The 27,813-nt window shown below is 37.4% G+C and overlaps 1 protein-coding gene across 1 annotated transcript; it reads left to right on the top strand.

Moving 5' to 3' along the window:
* Positions 1 to 757: 757 nt before the first annotated feature.
* On the top strand, positions 758 to 27,813 carry CCDC186 (coiled-coil domain containing 186). The gene is made up of 15 exons (XM_068961696.1): positions 758 to 1,392; positions 6,578 to 6,704; positions 9,643 to 9,771; positions 10,533 to 10,745; positions 11,936 to 12,055; positions 14,984 to 15,088; positions 15,567 to 15,665; positions 15,830 to 15,916; positions 17,398 to 17,540; positions 20,272 to 20,527; positions 21,320 to 21,509; positions 22,636 to 22,716; positions 24,872 to 25,082; positions 26,579 to 26,798; positions 27,476 to 27,813. The coding sequence occupies exons 1-15, from the start codon at positions 758 to 760 to the stop codon at positions 27,557 to 27,559; spliced, it is 2,700 nt and encodes an 899-aa protein (XP_068817797.1). The 3' UTR covers positions 27,560 to 27,813.

The following is a 27,813-nucleotide window of genomic DNA, read 5'->3' as shown; positions in this document are numbered from 1 at the left end:
CTCTTATGAACGAAGCAATGCATATGGGGTCCATTTGAGTCGTGCTGAACATTGTTCTTAATGAGAATGTTTGGAAATCACTGTGATGCTTCTTGTATCCCAGGGTGAAACGTGGATTCCTGTCAGGAGTCCTTTACGCCTTGACTTCTTTCGGCTCAGCTATAGGTGTCTGGGCTGCAGGTAGCTGTGTTTTATTGTCTAGTTTTCCTTCTGCAGCGAATACCATTGTTAATGTACGTTGTTTTATTGCCTTGATTTGTAATTTCTTGCCTATTGTTTTCATTGCTATCTGATTTCTGCAATAGTTTGTTATAAGTTCTTTACATAGTCTTTTTTTCCCCTTGTGGAGCTGAAGGAATTCTACTAATAAACAATTCTTGGCACTAATCTTCTCATTACTGGTATCATTCTGTGCCCAGCATCTTATGGGGCCAAACTGCAGCTGAAGTGAAGTGGCAGGACTGGACCGAAGGAGAAGAGAGTGAACCTGTGTGGTACCTGACCCGTGGTGACTCACTTGGATCAGCTGTTTTATTCTTTGTTTGTTTTTCCCCTCCAAGGAAAGAAATTTTAAAGAACTATTACTGGTAAAATGTGTAGCCTTAGTTTTTCCACGGCATGAAATGTATGCAACTATATATGGGGTCTTGGTTTAAAAAAAAACCTTTTAAAAAATGTGTCTTTTGACTTTCTTAGATGTAAGACGAAGATCAGGAACAGATTTGAACAAGTACACGGTGAATCGGCGCCAGTCAGCATGTCAGAGACAGAGCACATAGCCTCCATTTCCTCTGATCAAAATATTGAGGAAACAGCGGAAACGAAGGAAGACTCGTGCAACTCTCTTTCTGGTGATGAAAGCAGCAGCTTAGAAAATGAGTCCAAACTGTCATCATTAAACTCTGATAAAACTGTATGTCACCCTAATGAACACAATAATCAAACTGAAACACAGGAAAATTATATTCCAGATCATGGTGGGGGTAAGGATTCCTCTGCTAAAACAGACACAGGCCCAGAAAATTCTGAACAAATAACTAGTTTTCCTGGTGGAGATTTTACACAGCAAGTTTTGAAAACAAGTGAAGCAGAACAAACAGTGACACAAATATTGGCTGAATTAAGGTCATCTGCATTTACAGAAGCGGGGAACCAAAAGATTTATTCAGAGAGTCCTTATGATACAGACTGCACCAAGAAACTTATTTCAAAAATAAAGGATGTTTCAACGTCAGAGGATTTGTTGGAAGAAATAGAATCTGAGCTCTTATCTACTGAGTTTGCAAAAGAACACCGAGTACCAAATGGAATGAATAAGGGAGAAAATGCATTAACTATGTTTGAAAAGTGTGTGCAAGATAAGTATTTGCAGCAGGAACACACCATAAAAAAGTAAGTTTTTTATTCTTTCAAGTTATTTTTTTACATGGGGATTAAAGATTAAATTCTTTAAAGTATCATTTTATTTGCTTTTATTTCCACAGTAGTAAAGTTATTGAGCAAATGTCAAGTTTGCCTAGTTAATACATAACTTTTTTTTAGGATGTGATATTTTCGTTATTTCAGAAATAGTAGGTAAATAGTGTTTTTACAAGTGTTATATATAACTATGTTAAATATGTTAGCATATATAGAAATATATATCTATAAAGGCACTGTTTTGAATATGATTTAAAATTTGTTTTACATAGAAGTCCTAATATGTTAAGTTTAAAAGAATAAATGTTTATTAAAGTGTAAGTTCATTAAAGGTCTAGAAATGTCTGTAAAGACAGCTCATTTTTTTCCGTTTTAAAAGAATGTAAAGCATTACATTGTCAGAACTAAGATAAATTCAAAAGGCATGGGAAGTCGTGAAATTAAAAATTTTTTCTTAAAATCCCCACTGTAAATTTATTGGTTAAAAAAATGAAAATTTAGAGAACAGAAGAATTGGTATATTATCATTCAGTAAATAATAACATAGTTAATTTTTGACTTCTCTTCAATTTGTGGAGTTAATTTCTATTTTAACAACAGTTTAAATTTCATTTTATCTTTTCCTAGTGTTATATCACCCTGTGTTTTTATTTTATATTTATATGTGTAAGTGATGCATATATTTGGATACTCTTATAACTGTTATAAAGGAAAATAAAACTTGCTAGCCTTCATTAATATAAACTGATTCTCTTTTTTAAGAAGTGATACTTTAAAAAAGTTTTTTGGAATGGAAGGGGCATGTGTAGAGAAAGGGGAGGAGGAAATTGGTTTATCCAGTGAATTTTAATCCCAGCATCCAAAGCCTTTTTTTCCTGTTTTTTATTTTTAAATTGTGATAAAATACACATAGCATAAAATTTGCCACCTTAACCATTTTTAAATGTGGAGTTTGGTAGTATTAAGTGTATTCACAGAGTGTGCAACCAGCACCATAGCTTTTCATGGGTTTGAAGCTCTATATCCTTCAAGCAACTCCCTATTCCCCTGGCCTAGTCCTTGGTAACCACCATTCTGTTGTACTTTCTAAGAGTTTGACTGCTCTTGATACTTTGTGTAAATGAAATTGTACAGTATTTGCCTTTTTGTGACTGGCTTGTTTCACTTAGCAAATGTCCTCAAGGTTCATCCAAACTGTAGTATGTGTTAGAGTTTCTTTCCTTTGTAGGGTTGAATAATACTCCACTGTATGTATGTTGTTTATTGTTTATCTGTCCATCCATCAGTGGACATTTGGGTTGCTTCTACCTTTAGACTGTCGTGAATATGCTGCTGTGAACATGAGTGTACAAGTATCTGTTGAGACTCCAGATATCTCTCGATACTTTCTTAATACTGCCTAAAAACTAATGGCAGCTACTGCGGCTAATAACTTTACTGGAATGCTGCTGTTATGAAAAAAAACTATGATTTTATACTTGAACCATCAGTTTTTCTGCCATTCTTGCTTTTCTGGGTAACTTCCTTATTTCCTGCTATCTATACTTTAATCTTTTAAACTTTCCCTTTGAGATTATTCCTGATCCTTCCTTCCTTCTACGTTCCTTAGATTTTGAGTCTTGACCACTTTCATATTTCTCTTGTAAATTATAAGATCTTATAGATTTGATAATAATAGCCAGAAGACTTAGTGTGCCTGGCACTTTCCATGTATTAATGCATGGAATCCTTACAAAACAACTCTATGCGGTATGAACAGTTATTCCCATCTTACAGATAAGGTACCTGAAGCACAGAGAAGTTAAGTAACTAACTTGCTCAGGGTCACAAGATACTAAATGACAAAGTTAAAATCTGAACCCATTTAGTCTGGCTTAAGGGGATTTTTTTAATGTGCTTATCAGAAATGAACAGGTTACACGTTATTAAATTTAACTAAAAACATTAGGAATACAGTAGAAAGTTAATTCCTCTTTTGTGCTGTATCGTGTCAGGACAGAGGCAGCGTGGTAGACTGGGGTAATATGCTCAGTTGGAAGGTTCCCACTCCCAGTTGCAAGCTTTTAGTTAGGTCAGTCTCTCTCAGACAAAGATTTTTCATCTGTATGAAGGGGACAATACTTACCTGATAGGATTGTTTTGAAGACATTAAAGGGTTAAACTATTATTACTTTAAATCCCAAGTTATTTTTTATTATGCATGTAATATTTTAAATTTCAAATAAAATGCTTTATGATTCAGGTTAGCTCTAAAATAACTTGTCTTTTTTTCTTTTGCCTTCATTCAATTTCCTGTAAAGAAAACTACCTTTTAGTTGCTTTGGCTTGGATTTTCATGAATGCATCTATTTGCAAATGTCTTTGTTTAATACTTCCATCCCCCCCTTTTTTTTCATTCCCCTGTTTTCTAATATCAGTATTATTATCCAATGTCCCAACCATATTTTTAATTAGGAACAATTATTTGTGTATAGGATGTGCACTTGGCATATAAGAATAATAATTTCAGGGCTTGCTCTTCTTCACTTCTCTCTCCCTAAATTGCTTACTTTATGGACTGTAGTCAGGATTCTCGTGTTTCTAGCTGTTTTCTGCAACAGATTGAGTGTTCGTCTTTGTCATATAATCTGAGTTAAATCACTGGGCCAGAAAAGGCTTGAAGAAGCTTGTATGCTACACAGTTTTCTGTTCCCAAACATTTTCGCAACGTTCCTGCTCACTGCATTCCTGTCCTGTGAGAGAGGTCTGTCCTCATCACCTGGAGGATAGTCAGAGTTCAAGTCATTTTCCCTGTCCTCTTGCCATTTTATTAGTTTTCTTAATAGAACTTAATCCCAACTTGGCGTTGCATTATATTTCTGTTTATTGTTTAATTTCTCTCTTAGAATGTGAGCATCATGAGTGCAGGGACAGTTCACTGACTTTAAAAAAGTAGGATATTTAGTAGCAACCCTGCCTCTACGCATAGAAAGGCTGTAGCAATACTTTCCACAGTAGTGGGTGGCTTCCAAAAGTGTCTGTCTCCAGACAGGCGCTTGGAGGGGAAACACTGTGCCTGATTGACCCCGACTGATTTGAAGGGAATTCAGTTCGGAAGGGATGGAGCACATAATTCATAATTCCCCCCAGATATAGACTAGTATAGGTACATAGTAGGTACTCAGTCAACATTTGTGGAGTATGAGGGATTGAGGGATCTTCAGAGTAGAAGATGGCAAGGAATTAGACCTGGGTCCAAATCTAATCTTCACCCACTTACTGTGTGTGTTAGTTGCTCAGTCGTGTCCAACTCTTTGCGACCCCATGGCTTGAGCCCACCAGGCTCCTCTCTCCATGGGATTCTCCAGGCAAGAGTACTGGAGTGGGGTGCCATTTCCTTCTCCACTTGCTAACTATATGACTTGGAATAAGTTCTAGGCTTCGTTTTTGGTTTTTCAAATTCATAAAGCATAAAGTAATGATTTTATAGACTTATGAATTTATAGACTTGAATATTAAATAATATATTTAAAGCTACACTTAGGAAATAGTAATTGTGCCATAAATGTTAAATAATAGCTGTTGCTGTTGTTAGTAATCCTAAAATATTAGCTGTTAACCCTCTTAGATATCTTATTTCTAGTTCTAAGTACTTTTATGGGTAATTTTTAAGGTTTTATTTATATTTTTTAGATAACTCAAAATGAAATTTCTGCTTAAACATTATTATTTTACATTGACTACTTCTGTAATTAGAATATCATTAGATATTAAATTAGAATATCATAGATATTAAGTTAGAATATCATTAGAATTCTAATTCTATTCTAATTTAATATCTAGTGGTATCTAATTTAGTTGTGTCCAACTCTTTGCAACCCGATGGACTGCAACCTCCCAGGTTCCTCCGTCCATGGGATTTTCCAGGCGAGAGTACTGGAGTGGGTTGCCATTTCCTTCTCCGGGGGAGGATCTTCCGACACAGGGATCAAACCTGGGTCTCCTGCGTTGCAGGCAGACGCTTTACCCGCTAAGCCACCAGGGAAGCCCAAGAATTAGAATATCATTAAAATCTTAAGTGAAATTTTTTCGTCTCAGCGTTATTGACATACGGGGGCAGATCGTTTTTTGCTGGTGGTGGGCTGTCCTGCATTATAGGATGTTTAGCAGCAACCCTGCCCCTACTCGTAGAAAGGCTGTAGCAATACTTTCCACAGTAGTGGCTTCCAAAAGTGTCTGTCTCCAGACAGGTGCTTGGAGGGGAACCATTGTATCTGATTGACCCTGACTGATTTGAAGGGAATCCAGTTCCGAAGGGATGGAGCACATAATTCATATGCCTTAAGACATAAAAGAGTGTGGTGTTCTTTATCTGCTTATATGCCACTTAATTTGAAACATACAGATTTCTAGAAAAAAGGTAATAGCCTGTTTGCCAGAGAATGTTTTGTAAAGTATAATATGTTGTTCAGTCACTCAGTCATGTCCGACTCTTTGTGACCCCATGGACTGCAGCACACCAGGCTTCCCTGTCCATCACCAGCTCCTGGAGCTTGCTCAAACTCATGTCCGTCGAGTTGATGATACCATCCAACCATCTCATCCTCTGTCACCCGCTTCTCCTGCCCTCAGTCTTTCCTAGCGTCAGGGTCTTTTCCGATGAGTCGGCTGTTCACATCAGGTGGCCAAAGTATTGGAGCTTCAGCATCAGTCCTTTGAATGAATATTCAGGGTTGATTTCCTTTAGGATTGATTGGTTTCATCTGCTTGCTCTCCAAGGGACTGTCAAGAGTCTTCTCCAGCAGCACAGTTTAAAAGCATCAATTTTTTGGTGCTCAGCCTTCTTTATGGTCTGACTCTCACATCCATACATGACTACTGGAAAAACCATAGCTTTGACTATATGGACCTTTGTCAGCAAAGTGATATCTCTGCTTTTTAATAGGCTGTCTAGGTTTGTCATAGCTTTTCTTCCAAGGAGCAAGTATCTTTTAACTTCATGGCTGCAGTCACCATCTGCAGTGATTTTGGAGCCCAAGAAAAGTAGAATATATCATTACAAAAGAATTACTTGGAAATATTTGTTTATTGATCTTAAGTATCTCCACCTCAGTCTGCAAACAGATTATTTTCCACATTTTCAATTATGTTTTACTTATACTGGCCTTTTTATATTTAGGTTAATTAAAGAAAATAAGAAGCATCAGGAACTCATCTTAGACATTTGTTCAGAAAAAGACAATTTAAGAGAAGAACTTAAAAAAAGAACAGAAACAGAGAAACAGCATATGAACACAATTAAACAGGTAAAAAGACAAAAGTCTTGGAAGGCTGTTCTTAAATACATTCCTGAAAATTTGTATATAAATTGAAGTTCTGTAAATTAAATCATACTTTAAATGCAGAAGATTGCTTGGTGTGTGAAGCATTCTCTTCTATGAAATGGGAGTTCTAGCCTTATCTTTCTGTTTTATGTAAATTAATATTTTTATATGATATGTGTGGCAGTATTCTATGTATAATAGATATCTGAGAAGGAAAGACAGTTTGTTTGGAAGTCAAATAGATTGTTTCAGAAGAAGCAGTATATACCTAAATGCTTGTATCTGGCCTTAGAAGGTTTTACAGCTTATGCGTTACGTGCATGCTAAGTCGCTTCAGTTGTGTCCCACCCTGTGTGACTCCGTAGAGTGTAGCCCACCAGGCTCCTCTGTCCATGGGATTCTTGAGGCAAAAATACTGGAGTGGGTGGCCATTTCCTCCTCCAGGGGATCTTCCCGACACAGAGATCGAATCTGCGTCTCTTACAGCTCCTGCATTGGCAAGCGGGTTCTTTACCACTAGTGCCGCCTGGGAAGCCCTTATGTAATTCTGTTCTTAGTATTTTGTAAATTATACTGAAGGCTGACTCTCTTACTTCAGATTTTATCTGGTTAGCTAGTTTCTCCAAGCCTTTCCTTTCCTTTCTTTTTTTTAAAATGTACTGTGATGCTTGGATCAGCAAAGTGCATATTCTAGACTGGTAGCTCAGCTGCTCTTTATCTTTTTGAGCTGCTTTTTTTAAAATTTTTTATGTTTTCCCTGGTAGCTCAGCTGGTAAAGAATCGCCTGCAATGAAGGAGACCCCAGTTCGTTTCCTGGGTCAGGAAGATCCTCTGGAGAAGGGATAGGCTACCCCCTCCAGTGTTCCTGGGCTTCCCTTGTTGCTCAGCTGGTAAAGAATCTGTCTGCATTGTGGTTCCATCCCTGGGTTGGGAAGATCCTCTGGAGAAGGGGAAGGCTACAACTCCAGTACTCTGGCCAGGAGAATTCTATGGCCTGAATATAGTCCATGGGGTTGCAAAGAGTCAGACATAACTGAGCGACTTTCACTTTCACTTTTCTTCCGTGGACAAGGTTAGAAACGTGGTAGCCTTAAAATCTTTCTTTTTGCCTCATCTTTCACAGAAAGCTGTATGATGAAAATAAAAGTAAACAGCTGGTAATACCATAATGAAAAGTTAAACCAAGTTTCACTTACTTATACTTTGTTATACTTAATCAGGAAAGTTTAATCCTGATTTGTGTGTGTGTGTGTGTGTGTGTCGTCTACCACATGTAGACCAAACTTAGAATTTTAAAGTGAGGGTGCCTTAATTTTAAAGTGTGGGGCTGAATATGAATTTTGGTAGACAGATCACTGCTGATGACCAGAAACATCAGAATAAACAGATGGGGGCTAAGCAGAGCTGTTCTTTTCTTGAACTTGTGAGTAGTTGTGCCTTTTTAAAGGAGAAAATTCGATTTACCTTTCTTTTGCTAGCCAGTATAGCAGAGTTTTCTTTCCTAATTTTATCTTTGAATTTGTACCACTTAATATGGCTGCCACTAGCCATCGTGATATTGGGCATGTAAAAGGTGTCTTAGAGAAGGCAGTGGCACCCCACTCCAGTACTCTTGCCTGGAAAATCCCATGGATGGGGGAGCCTGGTGGGCTATAGCCATGGGGTCGCGAAGAGTCCGACACACGACTGAGCGACTTCACTTTCACTTTTCACTTTCATGCACTGGAGAAGGAAATGGCAACCCACTCCAGTGTTCTTGCCTGGAGAATGCCAGGGACGGGGGAGCCTGGTGGGCTGCCATCTATGGGGTCGCACAGATTCGGACACTACTAAAGCGACTTAGCAGCAGCAGCAGCAAAAGGTGGCTAGTCCAAATTAAGAGGTGATGTAAGTGTGAAATATGCACTTCAAAGACTTAGTACAAAAAGGGGTAAAATGGCTCAGTTTTTTAATGTTGACTACCTGTTGAAATGATATTCTGTATACGTTGAGTTTAATAAAACACTTATTTCACCTGTTTCTTTTTACTTTTTAAAATGTTGCTACTAAAATATTGGGCTTGTATTGCTGTTGGACAGTGTTGTCATAAGGAAAATTAGCACATGTGTACTATAAGCTAACATGTAGGGTTTTTTATAGCAGTTTCATTGATAGATAATTCACATGCCACATAATTTACTCATTTTTGTATACAGTTTGGTGGTTTTCAGTTGTACATTTTGTCACAATTTTAGAAAATTTCATCACATGAAAAAACTACAAGCCCATTAGTAGTCACCCCTCATCTCCCTCCAGCCTCTGTCAGCTGTCTCTCCTCAGCCCTAGGGGACAACTAACCTGCTTTCTGTCTCTCTATTTGCCAGTTCTGACTATTTCATATAAATAGAATCACATATGTTTCCTTTTCCTTCATATGAGTGCAGCCATGTAATATCTAGCTTCTTAGTGTAATTTTTTCAAGATTTCTACCAAATTGTAGCTTTTACAATATTTAAGACTAGGGTTATGGGTTAGGTTTATACATTTATGTCCACCATTTTTGAGTATTTTATGTCTATAGTTTCTTTATGTCTTTTTTGGTATGTTCCTGTTTTGTTTCCTTATTCCTCACTTACTGCTTTATATTGCATTAAGTAAATATGTAACATTTTAATTTTTTTCATGATATTTTAACTATTTTTTGAGTTATTTCATTGATAATTACTCTAGAGCTTACCATCTTTCTTCTCAGAGTCTGCTTCAGATTTATACTGACTTAATTCTAGTGATATATTGGGACATCATTAATGTTTACTTTTTCTGTCTATGGCTGAAGTATATTCTTGAATTCTTTATGCTCATATAATTTATATTTATTTGAAATGTTAGTGGTCTGTTTGTTATAGCTATAAAAATGATCTGGAAATAATTTTCTTTACAGTTAGAAACAAGAATAGAGGAACTTAATAAAGAAGTTCAGGCTTCCAAAGATAAAGTATTAGCTCAAGACATTGCAGCCAAAAACGCAATTCAGCAATTACACAAAGAGATGGCCCATCGGATGGAACAGGTATTTTCCAAATCATCATTATTAACTCTCTGTTGACTTTTTGTTTATTTAACCCTGTTAGATAATTTTAGACATTAGTGTGTACTAGGAATAGGATTTTAAAAATGCTAAAGCATTACATAAATGTATGTTAACTACAAAAAACTTCAATTCTTATTTCTGTGATTCTTGACAATATGCTGAGCCTGAGCAGTAGGATTGTTACATGCTTAACATTTACACTATCAGTTCTCAAACCGTTTATACTAATTAAAGAAAAATCTAGAGGATAAGACATTAAAAAGTTGATAGCTTTAGTGAACCTAAACATAGTTTCATTAAAATAACTGTTAGGATTAGGATTATATTTTAAAATAAAAACAGAATGATAATAAATTGCACACAATAACAATTCAAACAGTAAAACATGTCTTCTTCCAAACTTTTCTTTGTATGAGGACAAAGAAACTTGTTAATATGGTCCCTGATGGTCATTTTCCCAGAGCACAGGGCAGGCTAGGAAAGAGTGGAAAAGTGATCTGAAGGCATAAATGGAATATAGCATCTGTATTAGCTAAAGGAAAAGAAATGGGAAAGGGAAGAAGCAAATGTTAGTGATATTAATTTGTTCCTTGTATCATTTCTTTTTTATGATTTCATGACACAGGTTCCCAAAATGTAAGAAAATTAAAACATGGTGATATTGTAGGAAAATATATTTGTTTTAGTTTATTTTTACTTTAAAAACCATGTTTTATTAACGCTAGATACTTTTTTCAAAGGCCAACAAGAAATGTGAAGAGGCACGCCAGGAAAAAGAAGCAATGGTAATGAAGTATGTAAGAGGTGAGAAGGAATCTTTAGACCTTCGGAAGGAAAAAGAGATACTTGAAAAAAAACTTAGAGATGCAAATAAAGAATGTGAAAAAAACACTAGCAAAATTAAGCAACTTTCTCAGGAGAGAGGACGATTACACCAGCTGTATGAAACAAAGGTATCACTTTTGATATTGTACCTTACCTGAAGATTATTCTCTTTGCTTTTCCTTATTTAATCAAATAATCATAAATTAACATGGTTCAATCACTGTTAAACATAAAGCTGTTTTTATTAGTTTACCTTCAAAGAATGTGAATGCTTTAATAATTCCAGTATCTTGTTAGCTAGCTGCAAAAACATTTTTCCTGTGAAAATATCAGAAACTAACACATGTTGTTTATTAGATCTTTTTTAAAACTATCTTTTAAAAGCTACATGTTTTAGAAATGACTTCGTGTTTCAAAGGAAGATTTTACTTTCGTAAAAGATACACATGAAAGTGAAAGTCACTCAGTCATGCCCAACTCTTTGCGACCCCATGGTCCATACAGTCCATGGAATTCTCTAGGCCAGAATACTGCAGTAGGTAGCTGTTCCCTTTTCCAGGGGATCTTCCCAACCCAGGGATCGAACCCAGCTCTCCCTCGTTGCAGGCAGATTCTTTACCAACCTAGTTACCAGGGAAGCCCAAGACTACTGGAGTGGATAGCCTGTCCCTTCTCCAGGGGATCTTGCCAACCCAGGAATCGAACTGGGGTCTCCTGCATTGTAGGCATATTTCTTTAATAGCTGAGCTACCAGGGAAGCCTAGTTTTTGAGCTAGAAGTATAATTTGACCAGAATTTTAATGTAACGCTCATAGAATAGGATTTATATTTTTCTTGCAGAAAAACATGTTTTTAGATGCTGTTTAAAGAGATTTAATTACTGAGCTATTCAGAGCCCTTGCTTTTAACTAACAGCCTCATGACATAGTTTTTGTGTCCAGCAGGTTATCATTTCTTGATAATCAGTGTTATTTTCTACTAAGTTTTAGTTCAGAAATGTTGTCATTCTCAGGAATTCTGGCAAAACCAATTTAATTTATATTTCACCTTATGTCAGCCTTTTGGGAAGCACCAGAGGTATGCTTATACTCACAAAACATAGTAATTGGTTAAAGTATAAATGTTAATCATCTTATATCTGTTCATTGGTTTTAGGATTTTACTTTCCTCTTGTGATTTAAACTTTAAATCAGTTTTATCGTTTGTGAGCCATAAAGTGCTATCCCCTGGATTGCATTGATTTTCTTGAGATATGAAACACACACAAATGATTGTTCATTGTTTAAATGAAAAATATGACCCAGTGATATTATTTTAGGAAGGTGAAGCTACCCGACTCATCAGAGAAATAGACAAATTAAAGGAAGATATCAACTCTCACGTCATTAAAGTAAAATGGGCACAAAACAAATTAAAAGCAGAAATGGATTCACATAAGGTAAGTACTGTCACACAGTGGAAAACCTGTTAGAATCAGTTTTAAGAACAAGTGTAGCAATAGTTATTAATCAAGCATAAAGCTTATTTTAGTGACTCCTGTAGGATAGCTTGAGCCAAAATATTTGGTGATTCAGTTCAGTCCAGTCACTCAGTCATGTCCGACTCTCTGCAACCCCATGAACCGCAGCACACCAGTCCTCCCTGTCCATCACCAACTACTGGAGCCTACCTAAACTCACGTCCTTGAGTTGGTGATGGCATCCAGCCTTCTGTCATCCCCTTCTCATCCTTGCCCTCAATCTTTCCCAGCATCAGGGTTTTTTCAGATGAGTCAGTTCTTCGCATCAAGTGGCCAAGGTATTGGAGTTTCAGCTTCAGCATCAGTCCCTCCAATGAACACCCAGGACTGATCTCCTTTAGGATGGAGTGGTTGGCCTCTCCTTGCAGTCCAAGGAACTCTGAAGAGTCTTCTCCAACACCACAGTTCAAAAGCATCAATTCCTCAGCGCTCAGCTTTCTTTATAGTCCAACATTCACATCCATACATGACTCCTGGAAAAACCATAGCTTCGACTAGACGGACCTTTGTTGGCAAAGTAATATCTCTGCTTTTGAATATGCTGTCTAGGTTGGTCATAACTTTCCTTCCAAGGAGTGAGCGTCTTTTAATTTCATGGCTGCAATCACCATCTGCAGTGATTTTGGAGCCCAAAAAAGTAAAATCTGACACTATTTCCACTATTTCCCATGAAGTGATGGGACCAGATGCCATGATGTTCGTTTTCTGAATGTTGAGTTTTAAGCCAACTTTTTCACTCTCCTCTTTCACTTTCATCAAGAGGCTCTTTAGGTCCTCTTCACTTTCTGCCATAAGGGTGGTATCATCTGCATATCTGAGGTGATTGATATTTCTCCTGGCAATCTTGATTCCAGCTTGTGCTTCTTCCAGCCCAGTGTTTCTCATGATGTACTCTGCATAGAAGTTAAATAAGCAGGGTGACAATATACAGCCTTGACGTACTCCTTTTCCTATTTGGAACCAGTCTGTTGTTCCATGTCCAGTTCTAACTGTTGCTTCCTGACCTGCATACAGGTTTCTCAAGAAGCAGATCAGGTGGTCTGGTATTCCCATCTCTCTGAGAATTTTCCACAGTTTATTATGATCCATACAGTCAAAGGCTTTGGCATAGTCATTAAAGCAGAAATAGATGTTTTTCTGGAACTCTCTTGCTTTTTTGATGATTCAGCAGATGTTGGCAATTTGAGCTCTGGTTCCTCTGCCTTTTCTAAAACCAACTTGAACATCTGAAAGTTCATGGTTCATGTATTGTTGAAGCCTGGCTTGGAGAATTTTGAGCATTACTTTACTAGCATGTGAGATGAGTGCAAATGTGTGGTAGTTTGAGCATTCTTTGGCGTTTCCTTTCTTCGAGATTGAAATGAAAACTGACTTTTTCCAGTCCTGTGGCCACTGCTGAGTTTTCCAGATTATGAAAAGGTATTTCCTTGCATGATTTATATATTAGATAGGATTTTTTAAATTTGGCTTTTTAAAATTTATTGATAATGATTGGGCTGCACTAGGTTTTAGTTGTGGAATTTGAACTCTTAGTTGTGGCGTGGCATTTGAAATCTAGCTCCCTAACAAGGGATCAAACCTGGGCCCACTGCATTGGGAGTGTGCAGTCTTAGCCACTGGACCACGAGGGAAGTCCCTGTTATCTCTTTAAATAATTCAAGTTGGTAGAAATGTTAGTTGCAAAGAGATGGACACGACTGAGCGACTTGGCTCAGATCTTTTTTATAAAGCTTTTCTCCATCTTTGGTTGCAAAGAATATAATCAGTCTGATTTTGGTATTGACCATCTGGTGATGTCCATGTATAGAGTCTTGTGTTATTGGCAGAGGGTGTTTGTTATGACCAGTGCATTCTCTTGGCAAAACTCTTATTAGCCTTTGCCCTGCTTCATGCTATACTCCAAGGCCAAATTTGCCTGTTACTCCAGGTATGTCTTGACTTCCTACTTTTGCATTCCTGTCCCCTATTATGAAAAGGACATCTTTTTTGGGTGTTGGTTCTAGAAGATCTTGTAGGTCTTCATAGAACCGTTCAACTTCAGCTTCTTCAGCGTTACTGGTTGGGGCTTAGACTTGGATTACTGTGATATTGAATGGTTTGCCTTGGAAACAAACAGAAATCCTTCTGTCATTTTTGAGATTGCATCCAAGTACTGCATTTCATACTCTCTTGTTGACTATGAGGGCTACTCCATTTCTTCCAAGGGATTCTTGCCCACAGTGGTCATCTGAATTAAGTTTACCCATTCCATGAGGTTAGTAACTTCTAGTGATTTGCTGAAAACTATCACATTAACTTTATTTAATGACTTGATCAATCAGCTGTGCAGGCCACATTAGTTTTTTGTCAGAAGTGCAAAGTGTTATTACTGAATCATTTCTGACTCCAGTGGCAGTGCTGAGACAAGAACTTTCTCTACTCTCTGGCCGTGGTTCTCACCATTCATCACATCAGTGTGCCAGCCTTGTTGCTGTCTGTAAATTAAAAAAAAAAAACCAACAGCTTTCTTCCAGCAAAGGGAAGAATCCAGTTCTCCCCTCCTGTGGGTTTCTTCTTGTGTGTCCCCTTTACTTTTACACAAAACAATTGACTGCTGACTCATGTCACCAGTGTGTGGAGGCTTTTCCCTTAGTTGTGTGTGGCACCAGCCGAGTGACCTGCAGTTGAACTCACTTTGATATTGTCCATCCAGAAAGAGTGTCAGTCCCACAAAACCTCCCCAACCTGCTAGTTCAGACCCCAGGCCCAGGCCCAGGCTATGAGGGGTTTCAGGAGCTCTGTCAGGAATTGGGGGCAGAGACCAATATATATTTTCTGTCATCTCACACTGTCTTTTTGTCAATGCAGGAAACCAAAGATAAACTCAAAGAAACAACAACAAAATTAACTCAAGCAAAGGAAGAAGCAGATCAGATTAGGAAAAATTGTCAAGATATGATAAAAACCTATCAGGTATGCTAAAGTTTTGAATAGATTTATTTATAACAAGTTATAACAAGTTTTAGCAAATATTAATACTCTTGTTTCATAAATTTTTGTATCTGTAGTATTTGAAGTGTGGAATAGATTTTCTAGGGCAGCCAAATTAAATGCAGGCTATTTCCTATGTTAAAATACTTGCAGCTTAAATAGAAATCTTATTAGAAAAGTGTTTGGACAAATAAAAACACTATAAAACTTTAGAAGAAAGGTGAGTACAAGGAAATGTATAACTTAGGAAAAAAAAGCCCACTCTGTGTAATATGCATATTAAATATGCTCTTCTGTTGGTGCAAAATTGATATATTAAAATTTTTAATGCAGTCATCAATTTTAGATGCGTGAGCTATGTATTTTATGATTAGTAAACTTACTTGCAAAAGCTGTCTTCACATTTCAAAGCATAAAACTTTAAGAACTTGCCATACTTTTGTCGTTTCTTTTCCCTTAGGAGTCAGAAGAAATTAAATCAAATGAGCTTGATGCCAAGCTTAGAGTCACAAAAGGAGAACTTGAAAAACAAATGCAGGAAAAATCTGACCAGCTAGAAGTGAGTAGCTCTGTATTTGTATACCTTAGATGGTGTAATATTGAAGGAGAGAAACAAGTGCTTATTGCCATCTACTTTTAAGGCCTTTTAGAAGGAGCAGGCAATAAATGTTGGATCTGGTTTAGCATATAACGATTTGTGGTTTCTTTTGAACTTTTATGAAGATGCATCATGCCAAAATAAAGGAACTAGAAGATCTGAAGAGGACATTTAAGGAGGGCATGGATGAGCTAAGGACACTGAGAACAAAGGTAACTCAGTCTTCAGTCGTGACTCTAGAGGACGGGTAAACAGCTTTAATTTAGTACTCATTCTGATTTTAAATATTGGGGAAAGGATATTTATATAGAAATAATCTAAAATCAAAAAGTAGCATGTCAATTCCCTAGCGACAAAACTGACTCTTAAATAAAAATGTCTTCCATTTCAGTCCTTTTAAAGTGTTTGCCAAACATTCCTGTTTCACAGCACATTTGCTCTATCTGTAACTTACCCTTGGACCTCTGATCTAAAGGCAGTCTCACTAGCAAATTAATTGGGAAGATACATGGGCTTCAGAACTATGTCAGGAAGTAATAGCAAGACTGTACATTTCTCTTGAATATATTTCATAGTCTTGTATACAGGTTTAATTTTTAGCAGTCTCCTAAATCTTCTCTAGTGTTTCCTTATAAGAATAGTATCCCTTTTAATGTAAGTGTCGAATATGTTATCATTGTGTATCTTTCATTTACTTAGAAATAAGCTTTCAGGTAACCATCTTGAATTTATGATCACTTAATTTTTAAAGTGTCTGTCATATGCCCTTCTATTTTTTCTTTATGCCAGTACTTTGAGGTAGGTTCAGTTCAGTTCAGTCACTCAGTCGTGTCCGACTCTTTGCGACCCCATGAATCGCAGCACACCAGGCCTCCTTGTCCATCACCAACTCCCGGAGTTCACTCAAACTCATGTCCATCGAGTCAGCGATGCCATCCAGCCATCTCATCCTCTGTCGTCCTCTTCTCCTCCCACCCCCAATCCCTCCCAGCATCAGAGTCTTTTCCAGTGAGTCAACTCTTGGCATGAGGTGGCCAAAGTACTGGAGTTTCAGCTTTAGCATCATTCCTTCCAAAGAACACCCAGGACTGATCTCCTTCAGAATGGACTGATTGGATCTCCTTGCAGTCCAAGGGACTCTCAAGAGTCTTCTCCAATACCACAGTTCAAACGCATCAATTCTTTGGTGCTCAGCCTTCTTCACAGTCCAACTCTCACATCCATACATGACCACTGGAAAAACCACAGCCTTGAGTAGACGGACCTTTGTTGGCAAAGTAATGTCTCTGCTTTTGAATATGCTGTCTAGGTTGGTCATAACTTTCCTTCCAAGGAGTAAGCGTCTTTTAATTTCATGGCTGCAGTCACCATCTGCAGTGATTTTGGAGCCCCCCAAAATAAAGTCTGACACTGTTTCCACTGTTTCCCATCTAGGGAAGGTATATCCTCTTCAGAGGAGAAAATGGAGGTGCAGCAAAAATGAAGTGGCATGCTGAAACTGCCATGACTAAATCATGAGAAATCTGAGACTGAAACACAGGAGTATTAACTTCTTGCTGTATTTTCTTCATGTTAATTAATACTGCTTCACAATTCAGTTTAGATTATTAAAATATAACCACTGTCTGAAATAGCTAATAAGGAACAAGAAAATATCATTTTGTAGTTTAACTTGCTTGTGATTATTTGATAGGTAAAATGTCTAGAAGATGAACGATTGAGGACAGAAGATGAATTATCAAAATATAAAGAGATTATTAATCGCCAAAAAGCTGAAATTCAGAATTTGTTGGACAAAGTGAAAACTGCAGATCAGATACAGGAGCAGCATCAGAGGTATAAAATGAGCAGCTTCTGTTGGTGCTAATCAAGAGGCTTTTTGATTCTACCTAAGTTGCTGTTTTTAAATGCAGTCATTGCATTAAATAACAATAATCTTATATTTTACTGGGCAAAAAAAATTTTTTAATTCCTATCTTCATTTGAACAGTTTTGGGTTATTTTTGAGGTTCCCAACACAGCTTCTAAAAATCAAAGTTTATATTCTTATGTAAACATTGGCAGTAATTATTTATAAGACAAAATGGATTATGGGTTTTTTTTTTTTTTAATCCATTCCTTAGCGTTCAAATTCTGTTACTTATACACAGTAGTGTTTCTTCTAAAGGGTAGATTTGTATCTCTGTCTGTATCTTTGCATGTATATAGCTTGCGATCAGGAGGTAACATTATTCCTTGTCTTCTTATAACACCAGTTAGCTGAGTTCTACTTAGGACTTTACCTGACAAAGCCTGGATTCAGACTGGATCCAAATATCTTCTTTTTTATACCCTACCAACACCAGGCTGCTGAGTGTTGCTGAAGAGATCTTCACCATCATCCAGATGCTGCTGCTATAAATTCATGGTTAGCAACCTCAGCTGGGACTACTACTGCACCCCCAGGCCTACCATATGTCCTTAGACTCTTCTCCCCTGTCTTAGCGTCTGTTCCAGACCATCCTGCTTTCACGGTGATCTCCTCTCTCTCCTTGCTCTTTACTCTTGGCAGAAAAAAGGAGCTGTAAATGGACAGCTCCGCCTCTTGCTGTCAGTCCTATGAGCTTGCCTGCATCTGCAGTCATGTTTCTTTTCCTTCTGTTTTTGTGCAAGAAATGTTCCTGTTTCTGAATCAGATTGTGGTCTCTACTTCTACTGTGGATCCCATGCTCTTCTGCCTTCTCAGGGTCTTCCTTGATCATTGCTTCTTTTTCCTTTATCTCTTACCTCCCTCTTTTCACTGTCTGCCTCTTTTCTTCTGTCTACATTTAAATGTTACTCCATCTTAAAAACTTCAGAAATCCTATGATCGCTCTTCTCCTTTTCTTCACAACCACGTCTTTATCGAATCATCTGTAGCCCTCCTCCATGTCTTTGCATCCTTTGCTCTTCTGTTTCCCTCCATTTTCTTCAAGCTTCCCCAGTGTACCATTACAAACTGCTAATACATCCTTAAATATAGTAGATACTTCCCAGATTAAGCCATGCTTGAGTGTTCAGTATGGACACACTAAGCCCCTTACCTTTCTTGACATGCCTCCATTCCTTTGTCTGAAGCCAAATGAATTTCGCTGTGCTCTCCTGGTGTTCCTCCCCAACTTTCTGGCCAGTCTTTTTTGTCTCCTTGGCAGCCCTCTCTTTCTGTCATAAAGCTGTCTTTTATTCTTATTTTATTATACCCCTGGGTGATCCTAACTCTTCCTGTAATGTGTTGCAGAACCTTCACGTTATTGTTTTTAACCCTTTTTGCTGAACTCTAGACATGCAAGTATCAAAGACACCTCAGACTTTTTAACATGTCCAAAACTGGTTCATCTGCCTTGCCTGCAAATACGTTTCTCTGATGTTGCTGAGATGAGTGATGAGTGTGACATCCAAACGATTTTCCAATCCAGAAACCTGGGGGTTACCCTTGGCTCTTCTATCCTTTCCCTCCCACGTCACCAGTCACAAAATATTTTTGATGCTAACTCGTTAATATCTTTCAAGTCCATTTACTTTTTACATTCCTATTGCTACTACCATCATCTAAGCCATTATCAGCTCTCATCTAGAAAACTGCCACAGCTTCTAAACTGTTGTTGTTGTTTGCTTACTTCCCTTTTAGTCAGTTTACTACAGTGTAGTTAACATGATCTTTTTAAAAAAGGAAGTCTCAGACCTTTCAATGATTTCCCATTGCCTCAAGGATTGCCTGGTGAGTGCAGATGTCTTAACGTGGCTTGAATGATCATTAGTAACATTGCTTCTCCTTCTCTGCGTCCTCCTTTTTCATTCCGTGTTTCAGCAGTAGTTGGTTAACAAACATTGATTAATTGTCTCCTAGTTAGGGTTATATAGATGTGGAGCCCTGTGTAAGTGCTAGGATATAGTATGGTCTTTATCCTCATCAGTATTGAATATCTGTCTGTTAGTATCAACAAGACGTCCTTCTCTCGTTCCCTTCCCAGCTTTGCACATGCTGTTTCGTCTACCTGGAATGTGTTGTCTTCTGCTCACTCCTACTTCTGCTCTTATTCAGGAATTTGCACTCTGTGGCCCATAAGGCAATTCCAGCTCACTCCCTCTTTTTGTAGAGAAACTTTTTTGGGGTACACAGCCACTCTCATTCCTTTATGTATTGTGTGGCCGCTTTCACACTGCAGCGGCTTAGTTAGAACAGTTGCAACAAAGGCCATGTGCCCCAGAAACCGATATTGTTTACTCTCTGGGTCTTTTATAGGAAAAGTTTGCTAACCCTTTAAGTATTATTTTAATCACTTACACTTTGTGCTTTCATCATCAAAAATGTTTTTTCACAGTGCTTGATTAAAAGCTCTTTGAAAGCAGGAGTTAAATCAGTCTTGCTTATAGCTCTTAGTGAGCTCTTAGTTCCTAGCATATATTAGGCATTTGTAGTGATCCAAATAAGTATTTGAATGAATGAATAAAAGTACCTTTATAAAGCATTTCAGTCAATGAAAATTCTCAAACCCTTAATGTCCTTTAATAGTTAATTTTTTTCTTAAATATAAACTTTGTTTTTTAGAGGTAAACAAGAAATTGAAAATTTGAAGGAAGAAGTGGAAAGTCTTAATTCTTTGATTAATGACCTACAAAAAGACATCGAAGGCAGTAGGAAAAGAGAATCTGAGCTACTACTGTTTACAGAAAAGCTCACTAGTAAGAATGCACAGCTTCAATCTGAATCCAATTCTTTGCAGTCACAATTTGATAAACTTTCCTGTAGTGAAAGTCAGTTACAAAGCCAATGTGAACACATGAAACAGACAAATATGAATTTGGTAAGTATTAGTGTACATTTAACTTTTAAGGCAACACAGCAAGAAGCACAAATTAAGTTTTACTTTCATGCATTGGAGAAGGAAATGGCAACCCGCTCCAGTGTTCTTGCCTGGAGAATCCCAGGGACGGGGGAGCCTGGTGGGCTGCCGTCTATGGGGTCGCACGGAGTCGGACGCGACTGAAGCGACTCAGCAGCGGCAGCAGCAGAGATGTAACCCTAATGGTGGATGATTAAGCTCTTCTTGGTGGGACGGGCACGGACTTTCCGATCATTTCAAATGCTATGAGAAATGTCAGTTTTTCCTTTCAACTTACGTGTTTTGTAATAAAATTTCTCCCTAACATTGTTATGAAGATGTATTTCACTTTTGAAAGTAAGAAAACCAGGATTTTTGTCATTCCTAACTGGAATTACCATGTATTTCTTAATAGGACTTTAAATTTCTGTATTTTTATAGCTTAAATTAAAATGGTTTTAATATTTCCAAGTTGTGGGGGGGTCTTAAGTTACTCCTAAAAATAATTTAAGACTTTAGTCCAAAACTACAGAAACCTGTATCGCATGTTGTTTTGCTTGTGTGGGGTGTCAGATGCATTAATATATCACTCCTCCCCTTCACCCCCCCACCTCACTTTACTGCATCAGAAATTTGAGGAACACAATTAACCACCTGGTAAGGAGTGATGACAGAAGAATTTAGTACCAAAGACCTTGTATTTTTAAGGTTTTAAACTCTGAGCAATAATTAAAACATATCAAAAATTGGTATTTTTATCATTTTAATATTTAGGAAAGTAGATTGTTAAAAGAAGAAGAACTGCGAAAAGAGGAAGTCCAGGCTCTGCAAGCTGAACTCACTTGTACACAAACTGAAGTTAAAGCATTGAGTACCCAGGTTGAAGAATTAAAAGATGAATTAGTGACTCAAAGACGTAAACACGCCTCTAGTGTCAAGGATCTTACCAAACAACTTCAGCAAGGTATACAGTTCTTCTTCATTTAGACCTTAAATGTTCTTGTTTCTTTTTGTTGAAGGATTTATAGAAAAAATATGTTTTACATTAGTTTCTCCCACATTGGGTAGAGCTGTAGGTTCTTTTTAATGTTCATAAACCAAATGACTGACCTTGTTGTTTCATCGTTTAAAGCATGTTCTATGCTAAAATACTTATATTCACAGAATCACAGAATATAAGACTGGGGAAAGTGCCTTTCCAGGACAGCAATTACATGATACTGTCAATGAAAAGCGTTTAAGTATTTGTTCTCCAGTTTGTAAATTGCAAACATGTATCACTCTTTTATGCACATTAGAAAAACATGAGAAATATAAACTTAAGAAGATCAGATTAAATACAAGTAGAGTGCTAGTATTTTCTGCCTGCACTTGTCTATGTATTGTTATGTACAGCATCTAGGGTACCTGCACCCACCTTGATGACCTCTAACTTAGAGATCGTTGAATCTTAACCCTTAATTTTAGGGGAAACTGAGATCCAGAAAAGTTATAAATTTCCAGAACACGACGATTGACAGCTAGAACTGGAACTCAAATTTCTGTCATTTAAAAATTTATACAGTTTTTGGAGTCTGCTATGTGATTGGATACACAGCTGAATAAAAGATAGTCTGACGTCCTGTTCTCTGCTACTGCCCACTGTTTTATTTGTATTAAAATAGGGTGACATACAGTAATATGGTAAAAGGGACTTAGCATTTACTTAATAGAAATATATTCAGATACTTGCCAGAAGAATTTAGTTTTCATAGATGTAATTGAAGGGAAATTTGGGGGGATTTTCTGGTACTGTGGAGTTCTTTTAAATCTTCCAGGACTCCAGAAGTTAGATTCTGTGTGCCTAAATGATGTCAGTATCAGTTGTTATCATAATGTTATTTCCATGTATTTTGTATTTGACCTGTGCGTTTCTAGATGTCATTTTATGTGAATGACCCTACAGACCTCCTGTTGAAAGTATGTATTCAAGAAATTTCTTTTGTCACTTATGCCATTTTGGCCTAAGTGATTTTAGCAGTTAAAATCAGAGATAATGGGGGCAGGTGGTCATGATTGTTGTTACAAGTAATCCATTTCTTTTCCTGCAGCACGAAGAAAGTTAGATCAGGTTGAGAATGGAAGCTGTGATAAAGAAGGCAGCAGCATGGGAAGTCGTTCTAGTTCATCAGGTAAAAACTAATGCTTTTATAGTTGTTTTTCAGTGATTGATTATCAAAAGAAATAGCATTTTTTGTTTTACAAGGTATCGATATGTTTTTCTGTCATTCTGAATTATATAAAACAGTGGTTATACACAGTTACATTGTAAAAAATATTTCCAGTTAAAACATTTAAGTTCTAATCATTACACAGGATTTTAAGTTTGTCATGGGGTTCTATACCATCTGTCTCCTTACCTGCTTTTCCTTACCTGCTTTTTCATTCTGTGCATCAATTTCTTCTTCCGTTTTTCAGTTCAGATTTGTATCCATCTCTATAGAAAGATACGGTATAGCACGTCTTCCATTTTCTTTTAATTTTATATTGCTTTTAACACCTGAGACCTAATGAGATGGGGTCATCATTATATTTCAGATTATATATATATGTATGTATTTCTGAATCTTTTTGCTTTTTCATGGTAAATATGCCTCTTGTTGAGTCGCTCAGTCATGTCCAACTCTATTTGCGACCCCATGAACTGCAGCCCCTCCAGGCTCCTCTGTCTATGGAATTCTCAAGGCAAGAATACTAGTGTGGGTTGCCATTTCTTTTTCTAAAATATGCCTCTAGTTTAAAGCAAAAATTAATAGTCTATAAAATTGATTGATAGCATTGTGAAAATGATAATTAGCAAAATATCAGCATATTTATCATATTTGGAATGCCAGGAACCATGCTGAATGCTTTAAACATATCATCTACTCACAGAATAGTCATGCGAGATAAGTGTTGTAATTCCCATTTTATAAATGGGGAAACTTAAAATTCATAGTGGTTCCATCAGTTCAGTTCAGTCACTCAGTTGTGTCCAACTCTTTGTGACCCCATGGACTGCAGCACGCCAGGCCTCCCTGTCCCTCACCAGCTCCCTGAATTTACTCAAAGTTGTCCATTGAGTCAGTGATGCCATCCAACTATCTCATCCTCTGTCGTCCCCTTCTCCTCCCACCTTCACTCTTTCCCAGCATCAAGGTCTTTTCCAATGACTCAGTTCTTTGCATCAGGTGGCCAAAGTATTGGAGTTTCAGCTTCAGCATCAGTCCTTCCAATGAATATTCAGGACTGATTTCCTTTAGGATGGACTGGTTGACTGCAGCCATGAAATTAAAAGACATTTGCTCCTTGGAAGAAAAGCTAATGACCAGCTTAGACAGCATATTAGAAAACAGAGACATTACTTGGCCAACAAAGGTCTGTCTAGTCAAAGCTATGGTTTTTCCAGTAGTCATGTGTGAATGTGAGAGTTAGACTATAAAGAAAGCTGAGCGCCGAAGAATTGATACTTTTGAACTGTGGTGTTGGAGAAGACTCAGTCCTGACTTTCCCCAAATCCACAGTGACAGAACTCAAACTCTAGAAGCTGCATGCCACAACATTTTCACTCCCTCCTAGGAGTTGCACAGTAGGGGAAAAACATCATTAACTCTTATAATAGTGGAAAAATTGTATAGTAGAAAGAACATGGGTTTGAGATTACACATAGGTATTTAGATCCCAGCTCTACCATTTACTAGTGTATAACCTTGGATAAGATAATATTACTTAAACCTATAAAATGAGATTGGAAAAAAATATGTCTTTGTAGTATTAAAAGAGATTAGAAATTCTTCTCAACGGATATTGGTAAAAAGAAATAGCTACCATTTAGTTATTGCTTATGGTATGATTTATTAACTCCTTTAAATGAGGATAGCAGTCCAATGAGGCAGATCATATTATGGTTCCCAGTTTTAAATGATGTGACTGTGATAGAGTCCAAAGTCACAAAGCTACTAGGAGGGCTAGCTCCAGAGCTTAACCTACTGGTTATATTCTGTCCTGTGACTTTTTTTCTCTTTCTGTGTGTCTCTGTTTAATTTTGGTGTCTCGAGTTTCTCATTTCTCTATTGCCACTTCCTATTTCTGTTTTTAGAAACATACTAGACCCTTTATTCTATCATCAGTCTGTTGAAAAACAAGAACTCAGGTTAGATATGGTCAGGTATGACTTGAGTTCTGTGCCCAACACTGTTAGATTGAATATTTGAAAATGATAGAAGAAATAATGCCTGAAATTAGAGTTGACTCCAGACTAAGTACAATAAGTTATTTATTTATTTATTTATTTATTTTGGTCTTAAGGGTCCCTCAATGCCCGAAGCAGTGCAGAAGACCGATCTCCAGAAAATACTGGGTCGTCAGTAGCTGTAGATAACTTCCCAGAAGTAGACAAGGCCATGCTGATTGAGAGGATAGTAAGGCTGCAGAAGGCACATGCCCGGAAAAATGAGAAGATAGAATTTATGGAGGATCACATCAAACAGCTGGTGGAAGAAATTAGGAAAAAAACAAAGTATGTATTCTTTTCATTTCTTTTCCTTTGTTTATGGCTGCGCTGGGTTTCCGTTGTCGCGTGCCAGCTTTCCCTAGGTGTGGTGAGCCGTGGCTACTTTGGTTGTGGTACTTTGGCTCCTCACTGTGGAGGCTTCTCTTGTTGCAGACCACAGACTCTAGGGCATGCAGGCTCCATAGTTGTGGCGCACGGGCTTATTTGCCCCTCGGCACGTGAAATCCTCCCAGACCAGGGATTGAATCTAGGTCCTCTATAGTTGGCAGGTGGATTCCTAACCACTGAACCAAAGGGAAGTCCCGAAGTGTGCGTTATTATGGTACTGGGATCTGTGTTCAAAATACCATTATTCATACGATAAAGTTATTGAGTTCAAATTTAATTATTTCAAGAGCCTTTCTTTCAAAAAAATTTTTTAAACTATGATCATTTAGTTCTCAATCTTATGGGTCATGTATTTTTGTTCTAGGTTTTGGGAATACAGAAAGGAAAGAAAGCATAGGTTTTTCCTTTAAGGTGATACAGAGTTCTGTAGGTGTTGATTTTTTTTTACTAGAATAACTTTGAACTTAAAAACAGATTGTGCTGTGCTTAGCTTCTTATTTTCAAGATGGTGGTTCTAAGAGATAATGGGGTTGTGGATTATCATTCCTATTGAGCAGGACACAGTGAGGTATTATAGATTTAGGGAAAAATTTGCCCATGAGTTTTATTTAAAAAATTTTTTTTAAAGTTACCAAAGCCATTCTTCTTTTTTTCCCACACATTTATTTGTATTTCTTTATGTTTGTCTCTGCTGGGTCTCTGTTGCAGCGTGTGGGATCTAGTTCCTCTACCAGGGATTGAACCTGTGCCCCCCTACATTGGGAGCATTGAATCTTAGCCACCGGACCACCAGGGACATCCCTGCTCATGACTTTTAAAAGAAGAAGAAGACAACACAAGTTTTAAGTTTAGTGACAAGAAAATAGAAAATATTAACTGAAACTGGAACAATAAATTGTTCACATATTTTGATTTACATAAGGAAAAAAATAGAGCCATGTTTATATATCTTAAATCTAAATACCATGTTTTAACAAAAATGGGATCATTTGAGAAGCCATCTGAAGAAGAAAAATTCCCTTATTTTGTAATACTTGCTGAGTTGCTTCAGTCATGTCTGACTCTTTGCGACCCTATAGACTGTATGTAGCCTGCCAGGCTCCTCTGTCCACAGGAATCTCTAGGCAAGAATACTGGAGTGGGTTTCCATGCCCTCTCCAGAGGATCTTCCCAACCCAGGGATTGAACCCGAGTCTTTTATGTCTCATTGGCAGGCTGATTCTTTACCACTAGCGCCACCTGAGAAGCCCCTATGTTCTAATATAGTTCTGTTATTAACCTAATATGTAATTATTTCATGCATCATCTTTACACTTATGATTAGCTCACTCTTGAAAATTGCAGTGTTTATAAATTCTGCAGGGACGTAATTGTCATAGTGTTTTATTTTACAGAATAATTCAGAGTTACATTTTACGAGAAGAATCAGGCACACTTTCTTCAGAGGCATCTGATTTTAACAAAGTGCATTTAAGTAGGCGGGGTGGCATCATGGCGTCTTTGTACACGTCCCATCCAGCCGATACTGGATTAACATTGGAACTCTCTTTGGAGATCAACCGGAAACTACAGGCTGTTTTGGAGGATACATTGCTGAAAAATATTACTTTGAAGGTATTTGTATTTCTCATTCACTTACCAACCAAGAAACATGGCAGAAATGGTACCTCTCTTATTCAGTCTAACACATGGATGGACTGTTTCTTTAAGGAAGGGTAGCAGTTGTTTCCATAGATGAAATTTTATCTTTTTCTCTTACTGAAAAATGTAATTTTTAAAATTAAGGAAAGAAAGATATAGCAAGAAAAAATGAGTATAGCTATTGGATAGACTCCCTGAGATGAGTCATTTACTTTGCAATGGAAAGTCTTTAACATATATTACAATAGTTATAATTGATTACTGAGGCATTAAGATTGAGGTATTTATTTTCTAATGTATTTTCCAGCTGTATTTTATTTTTTGCAGCTGTTATCTGACCCAGCTATTCTGTTTGTGCTGTTTGGGCGTTAATGGTTAGTAATGGGTTAAAAAAAATTTTGTTTTAATCTGATAATACTTTTATGCACTAAAATTTGCTATAGCTTTAGTGAAAAGATTAAGTGTGATTCTGAAGTATGCAGGATTGCTGCACTGAAAACATGTATGTGCAAAGTTTATCTCACGTGGCAGATACGACTGTGTATCACTGTTTAGTTCAAAATTTAGGGGAAAACAGTTCGAATAGAATCTTTTTACTTATTACACTCAGTAGTTCTGTTTTCTTTTCCCTCTTTTTCCAACTGTTGAAGGAAAATCTGCAGACGCTTGGAGCAGAAATAGAACGTCTCATTAAACACCAGGATGAACTAGACCAGAGGGCGAAGAAAGCCTGACTCAAAGCTCTTCCTCAGTGAGCAGGCGAAAGCCGCACGAGGAGCAGGTGCCACTGCCCAGCACTGCGGGAAACTCCTCCCTTCGTGTGTCAGCCAGTAAAAAGTTTGTTTTGCTCCATCTGTATAAAAAAGTACCTTTTTACAATACAAATGCATTGCTGTGTATACTGTAAGAATGTAAGCTCTGATGAAACTTGTTCTTGTACAGTGACAGCCTGTTATTGAATCTGAACAACTGAATTTAATTTGCTGAT

This window comes from Capricornis sumatraensis, chromosome 23 (assembly GCF_032405125.1).
Source record: "Capricornis sumatraensis isolate serow.1 chromosome 23, serow.2, whole genome shotgun sequence".
Lineage (NCBI taxonomy): Eukaryota > Metazoa > Chordata > Mammalia > Artiodactyla > Bovidae > Capricornis > Capricornis sumatraensis.
This window is presented reverse-complemented; position numbering and strand designations above follow the sequence as displayed.

What these genes read in the sequence shown, in the direction of transcription:
- CCDC186 (XM_068961696.1), top strand. Translation starts at nt 758, where the DNA reads ATGTCAGAGACAGAGCACATAGCCTCCATTTCCTCTGATCAAAATATT. An exon ending in TGGCCCATCGGATGGAACAG is followed by an intron (nt 9,772 to 10,532) that starts GTATTTTCCAAA and finishes CTTTTTTCAAAG; the next exon opens with GCCAACAAGAAATGTGAAGA. An exon ending in ACCAGCTGTATGAAACAAAG is followed by an intron (nt 10,746 to 11,935) that starts GTATCACTTTTG and finishes ATATTATTTTAG; the next exon opens with GAAGGTGAAGCTACCCGACT.